The sequence below is a fragment of the Liolophura sinensis genome, chromosome 9 (assembly GCF_032854445.1).
Source record: "Liolophura sinensis isolate JHLJ2023 chromosome 9, CUHK_Ljap_v2, whole genome shotgun sequence".
NCBI lineage: Eukaryota > Metazoa > Mollusca > Polyplacophora > Chitonida > Chitonidae > Liolophura > Liolophura sinensis.
Genome location: NC_088303.1, coordinates 12,317,410 through 12,331,868, shown reverse-complemented (window position 1 = coordinate 12,331,868; position 14,459 = coordinate 12,317,410). Strand labels below are relative to the sequence as shown.

Below are 14,459 nucleotides of genomic sequence, written 5' to 3'. Positions count from 1 at the left end.
GACTATGGCGAAGGGATTCATGTAATGTACAGCAGAACATTGAGACTATGGTGAAGGGATTCATGTAATGTACTCCAGAACATTGAGACTATGGCGAAAGGATTCATGTAATGTACACCAGAACATTGAGACTATGGTGAAGGGATTCATGTAATGTACTCCAGAACATTGAGACTATGGCGAAAGGATTCATGTAATGTACACCAGAACATTGAGCCTGTGACCAAGGAATTCGTATGTTTATTTTATAGCTGCTTATTATTTGTTTATATATATTAATTAGACTGAAAAGAGCGTATCCACTGAAACAAAGAAATGAAAGGAAAGCCTAACCTTACCTTTCACCGGAAGTATACTCTTTCTCCAAAAACATTTGTACACCACACATGAGTGAGCTCTAAAGTAACAGGAACCATCACACTGTAAATACCAATGCTGACTGGTAAAATACATTGAGTTTTCCGCGTGAGGCCCGAATAGATTGTTATTGCTACACAGTATTATGTTATGTAACCGGGTATTGATTTATTTATTTATTTGATTGGTGTTTTACGCCGTAACCAAGACTATTTCACTTATACGACGGCGGCCAGCATTATGGTAAACCCACCACCGTCCGCAGGTTGATGGCAGACCTTCCCATTACGAGCGGAGTGGAAGCTAGCATGAGCTGGACTCACAGCGACCGTATTGGTGAGAGGTTCCTGGGTCATTGCGCCACGTGAGCGAACTAATCACCTCGGCCACTGAAGCCTCTAACCTGGTATTGTGCTATCTATATAATAATATTACGTTACACTAACATACTCTGTTATAACATCTCTATAAAACTTATTATTATCTTAAATTTAACAATAACGTAAATTGCTCACATCGTTAATATTGCAAGTACTAGCCTACAAGCACATGTCGTACTTTTGTCGAGTTTTATCCCGTGAGATTTGGGTCCGACAAGTATGGGTTGTTCTAGCCTACAAGCACATGTCGTACTGGAGTTTTGTCCCGTGAGATTTGGGTCCCACAGGCATGGGCTGTACTAGCCTACAAGCACATGTCGTACTTTTGTCGAGTTTTATCCCGTGAGATTTGGGTTCCACAAACATGGGCTGTACTAGCCTACAAGCATATGTCGTACTTGAGTTTTGTCCCGTGATATTTGGGTCCCACAAGCATGGGCTGTGCTAACCTACAAGCACATGTCGTACTTGAGTTTTTTCCCGTGAGATTTGGAGCCTATAAGCATATGCAGCACTTGAGCTTTGTCAGGGGAGATTTGGGGCGCCCAAACACATGTCGTGCCTCAGTTTACTTGCCAGAGATTCGGGTCCCACAAACACATGTTGTACAGAAGTTGTAAGCATCCTGAAAGTTCTCCAAAAAAGATTTTATTTCAGGCTAAGCTCTTGAAAGTGCTTCATTTTTTTCAATATTGGATATAAAATTTTACCATGCTGGAAATACACCGATAATAAGGTTATCGGTACCAAAATGGCCCTTTGAAAAACGTGGTGTGGGGGGGGGGGCGGGAGGGGGGATGCTGGAACATTTTAGTTTATGTGTCTGGTGTATAGGTAATGCAGCGCAATGTTATTGTTGTATAATTCCCCACAAGGGTTGACTTACAGAGCATTAGCTATCAAACAGCACAAATTGTTAGAGCATTGTACAGATGTTATAATGGACAGGGGATAGTTACTTCCGCATACAAACTCGCCAAATACAGGTCGCTTTCACCAAGTCTGCGTTATTCAGTTGAGTCACAGGTGAATGTGCGCCTCTACGGTCATGAGGATCCATGATTTAGACTAGGTCACAAAGACTCACAACGAGAATTACTTTATGACGGTGGATAGTATAACACAAGGCTGCGATGTTTAACATGCTTTTTAGCCACTGTTTAAATGGAGTGAATTTCAACTGGAGCCTGTACTGACAGTGTGTAAGTGACACAGGTCCCGAATGACTGGTACTTGCTTTCGGGTAACCGATTGTCCCTGTCTTCCGCGTGTTCAGTATGCTCGCCGAGGTGGGTGATGAGTGCAGAAATGGCCCTGGACCCGACTGGGCCTTGGTTCAAACTCGTCCTCCTTGGGGAGGCTGGTGTCGGCAAGACGTCCGTATTCCATCGGCTCAGAGACGGCATGTTTCGCTCCCCACAAAAGCCTACAATCTGTATTGACAGTTGTACCAGAGCTGTTCAGATCGGCGATCAAGTCGTTAAGGTAAGGTCTATACTGACTAATATAGTACGGTGACATAATTAACCATCCGGAGGGTAAGAACGGATATATGCATGGTGAAGATCTTAGATTCAAGTTTATTACACCAGGGTATGAAGGATTATCACAAAGCGGCAAGTGGTAGGAGTGGTAACCATTACAAGGAAGAGTTGTAAGTGATCAAGATGCGTCTTCACGAGCATGTACGAGCATGACTTGTCAAATCAATAATGTGGTTTCACATTTGTTTTTGTATTGTTTTACATATGCTTAAAACCATCAAGACAACAATTCGATTAGATTATCTAACTGTACTTAAGAGTGTTATTTCACCTGTTACATGAAATCTTTTCAACGACCTCTACCGTACCGTAGAGTGCAATATAGTCTCATAGCACATGACCCCTGAGATGGTTATGTCCTCTATTATGGGCCCTTATCATATCAAACATGACCCCAGACATTGTCATACCCTCGCAAATCACAGAACCCTACCATGTCAGGCAGAACCCTAGAGATCCTCTCATATAACAGGCGCCTATTATATCAGACACGACCTCAGAGACGGCCATATCTTCTCATATCACAGGGCACTATTATATCACACACGAACCCAGAAAGGGTCACATCCTATAATATCTCAGGTCCGTGTCATATCAGATGCGACCATAGAGGGGGTCATCTTCTCTCCTATTATAGGCCAGTATCAAATCATACGCGACCCCATAGAGGGTCATTTCCTCTCCTATCATTGACCTCTGTCATAACAGACACGATACTGTTTTGAGTCATATCGTGGTACAGACGTGTACACGTAAGTCTGTATGGTTTACAGCTTACTGTATACACGGGTAGGCCTATATACGGATCCGTCAAAACGACCCAATTTATTTTGATTGATCTAAAAGAAATATGATGCACAGTATATAACCGTTCACATTAAATGCTTCTGGCATGATCAGCCCCAGAGAATGCTAGTAGGAAAATTCTCGAAGTAGGAAAATTCAAGCGAAATGTTTATTCCACCTTTCAGTGTGAACAAAAAATAAAATGTATCCGGGTGCATGTCACCAGTTTGTAAATTATGAAAGAGTGACCTGGTTTCATGCACAGGTATAATATATAGACGTGTAAGCCATTGATAGGTAAACAAATACCACCTTACACCTTACTCACCAGTCTTCACTCATGCCCTACAGATTTTATTTGCTCCACCTATGCCGACTGTCTGCCCATGGATTGCCATAGTGTTCCGAAAGTCCTCAAGTATGGTGTGTTTTCTTTAAACATGATATACCGAGGGCACACATCACCTGAATGAAGTAGCCACTTGTCCTGTATGGACATCGATATAGGTGACACTAAGGTGAATCTCTGTGCCGAAGATAACGTGCTGTATAACATGCTGATTAAGCATTCTTTATTACGGGATGAAAGACACATGAAAAATTATAATAAAACAAAATATTTTCAAACTAGAGCGATGTGTATAATACCAGGACATGGCTAGCTTTCGCTAACCTTCTGATGCGTGTTTACCAAACATTTAACTCATCAGTAAACCAGTTGCAAGTATCGAGGTGTACACTATGTATATAGGTATAGGGGTTCACTATATACATGGTACACGCAAACGTTGAAATAGCATTAATACAAATACCTCCTGTATATACCCCTTTACCCTGTGGTCGGGGTACGCCTGCGAGCGTTACTCCAATCAAATAAATAAATACATGCAAGCATTTCTCATACTGATCAATGGACACTCAAATTCATAAAACGGTACACTGGGAGACATATAAACTATACAATTAAATACATATTCGTCGTTGGTTTTCAGCACGGTATGTTTTTATGTATGAATTTTCAGTACAGTATGTTTATATGTATGTATTTTCAGTAGATGTTTCTGTATATTCAGTAGATGCTTATACTTTCTGTATCTTTATGTACATATTTTTTGGGAAGATCTTTGCACGCCTAGACTACATGTGTAGCACGCAAATATAGTTGTAGCTTTACAGTAACAACTGGACATATGTACGCATGTACATAACGACACAAAGATCGCTTGTATATAACGACACAAAATTTATCTAGGCGTAATATGTTTCTGTAAAAGAGGGAAAAAATCGGTCGGCTTTGTAGGCTTGCTGCGTGTTTTATGTCGCTTTCAATTGTACAGTATTTCGGTCACATCATGAATTAGACTATCTCTTTGTAGTATAGGAATGTCTTAGTGCAGAGCCAGTGTCACATCAATAGTGTTTGATGCTGGTTATGATCATTACAACACCGACAATCTAGAAACTCTCCGGGATCCATAATCAGCAACCTAAACTGATATCAGCTGGATTACATACTTTCACCGGTGCCGGATTTGACTGGTTAACATCTTCCCGGCCCATGCTCTCGTCACAATTCCACGATGGCGTCATATTTGCCATATCCCCTCAGCTATTCATCTAGACTAGAGTCTCGCCACATCTTTGTGCAGGTGTTGACATTGCAGTTTGAGAATATAGGCCTATCGTGCCAGGCCTTATGGTTTACCGCTTTTATCTAATGCCCGTGTCTAATCCAAACAAACTATTACGTCATAATTAATTGACGTCATAGGCACTGCAATGACGTCGACAATCGTGAATGTTAACTTGGGGTGTATGCCTGGCAAGGAGACATCTCTTACTACACTTACAGCCATACTGACCGTCGTAACAGTATAGCTGATACCTCACTCAAATCACTGACTGCCTGTCTGTCTATCTGTCTGTTTGTCACTGTATTTGGTGTGTTTATGACCACTTCATGGCTTACCAATTATTGACAATATTACTTCTGTTAGATTCGGGCAGACGTAGATAGGCCTAGTTGATTTATGTCTGTTTTTCTCCTTTCTCCTGATGATGACAGAATAATCATCTCTATATAATATGATGAAGAGTTTTGTTTTTCGGAATTAAACTACTTTTTGTATTCAGATCAGAAGCATCAAGTGTGTCTGGAAGTGTTTTTATGTTTTGGTCATTTTTTAATGTTTGATTGGGATTTTTAATGCTGCTAGACATGGAAAAGGGGGGATATATTTTAATGAGTGTGTGTTTCGGTTTAAGTAATTAAAACTGAACTTTTATATTTTTTCTCTTCAATAGCCCACTTTTTTCGGAAAACATCTTGTTAAAATGAACGGTAATGTGTTTACGTAATACTTAATTTTATTCGTACAGTCCACTTCGTAAGTTAATGTTCACGAAAATGAATGAGTATCACCATATATGAAAAGAAGGCCGCTCGACAAAGTTCGTCAAAATAGACTCTTACGTTTAATTCTATTCTAGACCAAACCAATGGGTAGGTGGCATATTTGTTTACTAGTATGATGCAGGACCTCGATCTATTGTTAAGTCAAAATGGACTGTAGTGCAGTCTACACTGTTAAAATGTATCAGTTTCTACTGTAACGTCGTACTGTATTTAATGTGACGTCATCACTGCCAGGCGTTTGACAGGTTCCCATTCCGACGTCATGAAGTTACAGAAAGATTGAACGTATGGAAATGATGCAGTAATATTGACGCCATACAGTGAGAGAAAAGACTGGGTCAACTGTATGACTGAAAATTCTGAGTTACCATGGGGACCTGTCAAACGACCGGCAGTAGGGCTTTGACGCCATTTTAATAACATCAAGCGTTCATTCTTCAGCCCGTCATTATTAAAGACAGAACGACGTTATAGGACAAACTTATACGTTGTAACATTGTAGACATTGCGCAACAATAATTTTTAACCTAATGATAGATCGTACCCTGCTTCAAACTAGCGCCACCTTACGGGATTAAAAAATATGCCGCCTTCCAATTGAGCCATACTCAGTCATATAACTAGGTGCTCTGTGTCATGAAAGACTTCTGTGGGTTTTCAGACTAACCAAGTGAGTTAAGAATATAACCAAATAGGTTTCATGACTCAGCTGATCTGTTCATATGACTCAGTTTTCTCAGTTGAATTAGTTCAATTGTGTAACTCAGATTTGAGTCAGTTGGCAGTTCGTGACAACGGTCGGCCTTTCTATTAATACTCAGTTTTCGAGTTACGTCATGACGACAATAGAATGACGTCCCGGTGCAAAATGACGTCGCCAATTTATGGCACATTAGGGCTACTTGCCTATCTTTTAACATGGCGATGATCGTGCATGTTTAGATCAAAGTACCGACAGAACATCATTTTTGTGCAATATTAGGAACACCCAAGAACACAATTCAGAAGATCAGACTAATCCTTTTCATGTAGTTATGTAAATTTTATATACCGCCCCATGTTAAAACATTGCCAGAATGGCCCTTCCGTGCCGTAAAGCGACGACGTCATATTACAAAGGACGTCACTTTGTTTTCGAAACGTCATATCTCGAAACCTGCGTATTGTTTGTGCAGGGGTGTGAGTTTGTACATATCGCAGGAAAATGAACGACATCGAATGTATAGGTGAAATGCTCTCGAGTACGGAGTAAAACGCCAATGAAATAAAGAAATGATTATATAAAGGCCTGTATTGTTGTAAACATTCAACCGTTTAATCTATAAGATAAGATAGCTCTAGCTGGGTAAATAGTGACGACTGGGAATATAAACAGGACTCAAATACTTATTGGTGACAGGTTGTCGTGTTCTTTTACATCATATTTCCTCATTCGGCGGTTTGGACAAAAAAGCCCCAGTGTACCGGCGCATTTAGTGAATGACCAATCCATACAGCGCATGTACATTTGTGTTAACTGGGTGTCATAGTTTGTTATCGATATCTCCTTGAGGAACACGTCCGGGTTTTGTGTTGAAACTTTCCTGTTCTCAAGAATTGATGGAACTTATGCAGAAAAAGATTAAGTTACATACTACATACATATTAAAGAACGGAAATATTAAACATAACACACTTTTACATCCGCTATTTATAACACGTTTATATTAATGAAAATATAAACACGCAGCAGTATGTATCGTTTTCGACCATAGAGCACCTCTACAGAAAAAAAAGCTTTAACCTTGAAATGGTTCATCTACCCCAAAGCTAATCAACTCTAACCTTGAAATTGTCCATGTACTCTAAAGCTAACCAACTCTAACCTTGAAATTGTTCATCTACTCTAAAGCTAACCAACTCTAACGCTGAAATGGTTCATCTACCCTAAAGGTAACCAACTCTAACCTTGAAACGGTTCATCTACCCTAAGCTAAACAACTCTAACCTTGAAACGGTTCATCTACCCTAAGCTAGCCAACTCTAAACTTGAAACTGTTCAGCTATCCTAAGCTAACAAACTCTAACCTTTAAACGGTTCATCTACCTAAAGCTAGCCAACTCTAACCTTGAAATTGTCCATGTACTCTAAAGCTAACCAACTCTAACCTTGAAATTGTTCATCTGCTCTAAAACTAACCAGCTCTAACCTTGAAATTGTTCTAATTGATCTAAAGCTAATCAACTGTAACCTTGAAATCGTTCACCTACTCTAAAGCTAACCAACTCTAGCCTTGAAATTGTTCGTCAGCTTTAAAGCTAACCAACTCTTTGAAATCGTTCACCTGTTCTTAAGCTAATCAACTGTAACATTGAAATCGTTTGTCTGTCCTTAAGCGAACCAACTTCTAACGTTTGAATAATTCATCTACTCTGAAGCTAACCAACTTCTAACGCTGAAACAGTTCATCTACTCTAAAACTAACCAAGTTCAAGGCGCATGAATATGGCTCAACTGATCTAACGGTGCACTGACGCCACACTGACTTCTGATATCACACAGCAGGATGGCCAACAGATCTGTGAGAACTGGCAGTAGAACATTAGGTTTTTAACGATGCTATTTTGTCCTAACCTGCGTAAAGTTTCTGTGAAGACACAACATGTAAAGGAATGCTTCAAAACAAACTCGCACGGTCCCTACTCCAATATGTACGACAAAATCAAGTGATTTCGGCGCACAAGTTGCCTCCACTTCAGTGGGATGGTCGTCATTGTTGGCTGCCGTACTCGTCCTCACGTGACCCGGGTTTCGGGTTGGAAACGTCATAATCTGTGAAGCTATAAAACGATGTCAAGTGAAATTGATTATTGTGGTAGTACGTTGTTAAATCTGCTGTCATTTTCACTTGTGGAGCTAACCAGCTTTTAACGTTGAAACAGTTCATCTACTCTAAAGCTAACCGACTTCTAACCATGACTAACAGACTAACTACCCTGTAGATTAAAAAAAAATTGCCAAGGTACAGGCAATCTACTCTAAAACCAACAAACGTCTTACCACGAAGTAGACAGCCGACTCTTAAATGTAACCGATTTCTAACCATGAACCCGGATAGGCCTGTCTGGTCTATAGATCTAGTACTAACCAAAGAAGCTGATCTACTCTATAGCTATTCAACTTCTAGTGCATACAATAGATCACCTACTGTAAAGCTAACTATAATCTTTAACAATGATGGATGCTGGTCAGTTATTACTGTATTAACGTCTAAGAATCAAACACTGACCCAAAGTTAACAAAGTTCTAACCACAAAAAGGGTCAAATCATGTACTAGATCTGAGATCTGTTTCGTTCTTCTCAGCTTTGCTTTCAGAAATAGAGATCTGTACCCTTTCATTTTCCCCATTTACTAACCTGGAACTCTTTCCTTTCGCGTATGCTGTCATCAACATGTCAAAACTGTACGCTGCAAAAACATGTCTCCTGTCCTCTTTCAGTAATTCTTACTTAATATCAATAGTTTTTCGTGAGTGAATGAGTGAGCGGGTGCTTGGGGTTTAACGTCGTCTTAACAATTTTTCAGTCATATCACGACGAACGAATCCTTAGAGTGCATGTAATCTGCCTCCTTGTTGCAGGACGGATTTCTACGGCTCATTTAGTGCTGCTTCACTGAGGTGAATTGCCGAGGGCCAGTAAGCCGCCTCGCCCGAGCCATTATATTGATACGGGTCAACCAGTCGTTTCACTATCCCCTTCATGCTGAACGCCTAGCGAGGAAGCTACAATTTCCTCTTTTAAGGTCTTGAGTGTGACTCGACCCAGGATTGACCCTGGATCTACCAAGGCGGACGCTCTACCAACTGCGCTATCGGGGCTGGTCCTAGATATTCGTGAATAATGAAGACGTAACAATTAACACAAATGTATCTGTTACATCGGTGGCAAACCAAACGACGCCAACCGCCATTTTAAATTTGAGTCGGCCGCACTCGGTATCGTCCGGAAAAAGATAAACTCGTGGAATGATTTGATTGAAATCAATGAGATGTATACCATCTAAAGGTCGATTGACAAATTGTTTGGGGGTCTTAGCTTTAATTTGTGTGTTGATAATAAACAGAAATGATCTATAATCAATTATGTTCATTAAAAGGTCTTAATTTTGCGAAAAGCAACTGAGTTCTCCCTAGCAACCGAGTCACGTGATTTGAAAATGGCGACTAGCGAAGTTCTGATGCTGTCCGAGTGGGAGCGTTGGTTACATTTGTGTTATTTGCGATGTTATGGCCTTTATTGTTCCAACATGATGAAGTGATATGAATTCAGAATTACTTTAAGATCACGTGACACCTCTTTTTGTGGCGGTGACACTTTGGAGACAAGCGCAGATGACAGGACCGAGTTCCAGGTTAGTGAATGTAACGGTTCAGAGCTAATCATGTACATATGACTGACTGATCCTCTTGTTCATGAAGCATCCGGTTAGTTATTGTCACAGTCACGGCGTGATGTATTTCAGACGAGGTATTCTGAGTACTTTTTGTCTTTCAGTTGACAATATGGGATACAGCTGGAGTAGAAAGGTTCCGAACTTTGACCCGGAACTACTACCGGAACGCTCATGGTGCCATCTTGATGTACAGTGTCGCTGATCCATTCAGCTTACCTCCGTTATCCAGGTGGGCTCAGGACGTCCATTCCTTCTGTCCGCTAGGTAGGTTGTCATTGTAACTGACAGATCCGTTTATCAGTGAAGAATGAGCACAATTTGGTATAACTAACACGAAACCTTAAATATTTCTTAACCCGTTTCAGGTATTTCGGCAGCTTGTAGATTTGATAACTGTTCTAAGTCATTGGGATACACATATTCAGAGTTTTCGTCTTATACAGTTATTATTCAGTGAATTAAAAAACTAAAATAAATGACTCCTACGATTTTTACCTGTATGTTTTCAGCTCTTAAGTTCGCCTGGGGGAACAAAGCGGATTTGGATGAGAATGTGAGCCGTGAGAGAGCGAGGGAGTTAGCGGAGACCTGCCAGTGTGATTCTCTCTTCCTAACTTCCGCTAAGACAGGTTCGATAACGTTCGCAAACATGTGCAACTGTGTGGACATGGTCCAATGAATCATTTTCACACTTCTGGTTTAAACAGGGGATGTTTAAGCTTATTTAACACTATAGGGCCTACATTCTTTTTCGACTGGGGATTTCCGGGAAAAAGCAAGGAAGTGTGCCATTGGAGATGTTTTTCATAATAGATCGGACAAATACAAAGATTTGTGTCAGCTTTGTGAAATTATTGATATTTAAGTCAAGGTTGACAGTTAAAGCATGAACAAATTAAAATAGCGGACTCAATTACGCCTCTAAGAAGTTTTTATTTACACATCATTGTGTCTTCTGTTTATTTTTCTTCAGGTAAGGGAATCGAATCTGCGCTGAAAACAATTGCGGAAAAACTGTTGGATCACTACGATCGTCGAGCAAGAAAGGAATCCATGAACATCTTTGATGACAGCATTGACATCAACAAAAACCAAAAGTCTCAATCATCTTGTTCTTGCTGATATCAGAAGTCGTTACCGTGTGAATAATCTCAAGACTTCCCAGGAAGTGGTGTAATTTTGACACTTGCTCTTCGTGACACCCACAGAAAGCGACAATTTGGCTTAAATAGGGCTACAGTGTGCAATATACATTTTCAAAAACTTTTCTTCAACTTGACGTCAACGCTTTTCACATTGAACATTAATTGTTAAAACTCTTTGTTTTCCCTGTCCCCTACAAAGCAACGAAAATAATGAATTTTTTCTATGCAAAGCCACACAATAGCTTTAATAATAAACAGTCTTCTATGTTGGCATTATATGATGCATACGGTAAGATATCTTGCCATACGATGTGGCCATACGATGTGGCCATACGATGTGGCCCATACCATGAAAGCATTTGCCCAGAGGCCTTTGACAGATGGTTTAGCAATATGAAGAGACAAAGTGATTCAGTTTTGGTAATAACTGCATGGTAGTTAATTGGATTGTCATTTTCAGTTGTTGATGTACAAGTAATTATGATTTATTTATTTTTGCTCAGTAAACTGATATAGTTTACTTATTTCACATATACATCGGCATTCAGGATGTTATTGGTGTAAGAAACAGGGCATAACCCGGAGGAACAGTCGTATCTGGGCAGGTACAAGATAATCATCATGATTGGTGAAGGCCTACAATGGACTCAGTCAGAGAGGGCCCTTGCCGGCCATCATTGTGAACGACTACCCGCCAGGAAGAAGCCATCTCGGTCAGAGAGGGCCCTTGACGGGCATCATTGTGAACGGCTACCCGCCAGGAAGAAGCCATCTCGGTTAGAGAGGGCCCTTGACGGGCATCATTGTGAACGGCTACCTGTCAGGAAGAAGCCATCTCGGTTAGAGAGGGCCCTTGACGGCCATCATTGTGAACGGCTACTCGTTCTCGGGCAGAACCCACCTCGGTGAGAGGGCCTTTACCGGCCATCATTGTGAAGGGTTATTCGTCCTTAGGAAGAACCCGTCTCGGTGAGAGGGCCCTTACCGGCAATCGTAGTGAACGGCTACTCGTTCTCAGGAATAACCCTTCACGGTGAGAGGGCCCTTACCGGCCATCATTGTGAACGGCTACTCGTCCTCAGGAAAATTGTTTCTCGTTCAGAGGGCCCTTACCGGCCACTATAGTGAATGGCTACAGTGGTCTCGCTCGGAGAGAGCCCTTACCGGCCATCATAGTGAATGGCTATATTCCGAGCGGTTCGGATATGCTCCACCTGCCTGTGAAAGTGCATGTCCCCTGTCATATAAGTGAAGTACTGTGAACCTGTGAGTTAAAACCCATCCTACCAGAATGGAAACCACCCGAGCTAGTGCCCTTCGTTGCCTGTGATAGGAATAGATTGAGTTGGGCAGCATGAATAAGCTCGACAGAAATACCGTGCTTTATTTGTGGTGTGTAGTTATTCTACACTATAATGTCCAGTTTGTTGAAAGGCTGTATCAAAAAGACAAAAGGCTACACGTTGTAAGTTCAGTATGGATGTTTAACCCACTGGGGAGGAGTACAATAAAACAACGAATACATATATGTCTACTGTTCTCGGCAGCCTGTGATAATATTTTGTGCAGAGATATAACTGTTATAGTTTCATCCATATATGTAGCCGTGTAGTATACGTATATATGTAATACACAGGTGTGGACATTCAATTATAAAGTTTTGATTATCGATAACTACAAAAGAAGGTGGAGCATGGATACTAGACTGTATAGAATCTCAGCAGTAGCCCAGTCTGAGTCTTGCAGTTGATACAGCTTAATGAATTATCTGTAGCTATTTTGAAGGACATAACGTCCATTCGGCAAAATATCATATCATAATGCTGGCCGCCGTCGTATATGTGAAATATTCTTGCGTATGGCGTAAAACACCAGTGAAATAAATAAATATATAAATAGTCACAGTATTCTGAAAAAAAGGATTTTAAATTGATAATGTGAACCAAATAATCACTTACAATGGTGGTGTACTTGCGCTGTAACACGTACTTAGCATGCAGAATACACGATCAGTTTCTGTGTGTTTTTACAGTGCAAAAAATATTCATGTATGAGAATAATTTTACCGATAAACCAGCACAAATCGAATCTTTATATCGCTTCGCTAACAACGTTTTTAGCGAAGCGATATGCATACGATCTGATTTTAGTCTGGCACCAATCACAAGCCATTTACAGAAAATGTGCCAACAATTTGCTTTGCCTGGTCATGTACACTGTGCCGTTCGGAATATATTAAATCAAAAACAATCTGTGCAGTCCAGTATTACGTGCCAGCCAATCCAGTATCAGTATTAGTGGATTCAATACAGCCATGGGTACAAGATCAACACATGGTACTAAAAACTCGTTCCATGGGCTTAAAATACTAAATATATTATATGGCACAACTAGGTTCGTATACGTTTCGTTCGTTAGTGTTACAAACTACAATCATTATTAAATTATGTTCATACACTGGATGGGATGAAATGCTAAAATAAACAAAACGAGTACTGATGGGTACAGCTAGTGTACATGATCAGTGAGCATCAGCTGACGACAGAGTACAGATCTAGGGTACAGCAGGTGTAGTGCTACAAAACATTGTAAACATCTCCTGATAGGTTTAAATGACACATTTGTCAACCATGACCTAGTGACAAACTGCACGTAGCGACATAATTTACAGAAACTTTTGCCATACCTTTTTGATATAAGTGATTGTTTTTTTTTTCTACCTTCTAAGCATTTTGATCGCCGCGGTCCACACCCAAAGAAAATCTGTTCAATTAACAGGGAGTCTGTTATCTGCATGAGTGATGTTAGAATGTATTGTGTTATCATAACACAACACGGTGGCATAGTTAACATAATATCCTGTGAGTCTAATACAATCTTTGTGTTAAATTATTGGTATATATGTGCTGTATTTTACAGAACAATCTGCAACAATGACATCACTCAGACAACAATTTTTTTGTTTAATTTAGCCGATTATTTTTGATTATTTATTTATTATTATTATTTTTTGAGAGTAAGGATTTTGATCTCCAGTCTGTACCTTGCTCTGGACTGATGACGCCGAGGGTCAGGTATGGTCCTTTATGCATATACTCTCATTAACCTTTACCTGTTGTTATAGGCCCTATTTACACTTATGCATGTGGGTAATCCCATTGACAAACATCATCTATTGGACTTATAACCTACCTATCTTAGCTACAAATATCCAAAAACAGGATTTCATTTATGAAAGCTGCCAAATCCTCGAAACAATGTGACACTCCAAAACCATAACATACATGTATAGTAGTATATAGTCCACGAAAAGGTCTAGAATTCCTGGTACAGTGCACTCCACCCGAGGGATCTAGAGGTATATCAACACACAGTCGCGTCGGAACCGGGGGTG

The 14,459-nt window shown here is 40.3% G+C and overlaps 1 protein-coding gene across 1 annotated transcript; it reads left to right on the top strand.

Annotated features, from left to right (window-relative positions):
* Positions 1 to 1,837: 1,837 nt before the first annotated feature.
* On the top strand, positions 1,838 to 12,589 carry LOC135474692 (ras-related protein Rab-35-like). Its single transcript, XM_064754250.1, has 4 exons — positions 1,838 to 2,222; positions 10,022 to 10,184; positions 10,430 to 10,549; positions 10,894 to 12,589. The coding sequence occupies exons 1-4, from the start codon at positions 2,034 to 2,036 to the stop codon at positions 11,040 to 11,042; spliced, it is 621 nt and encodes a 206-aa protein (XP_064610320.1). The 5' UTR covers positions 1,838 to 2,033; the 3' UTR covers positions 11,043 to 12,589.
* Positions 12,590 to 14,459: the final 1,870 nt, after the last annotated feature.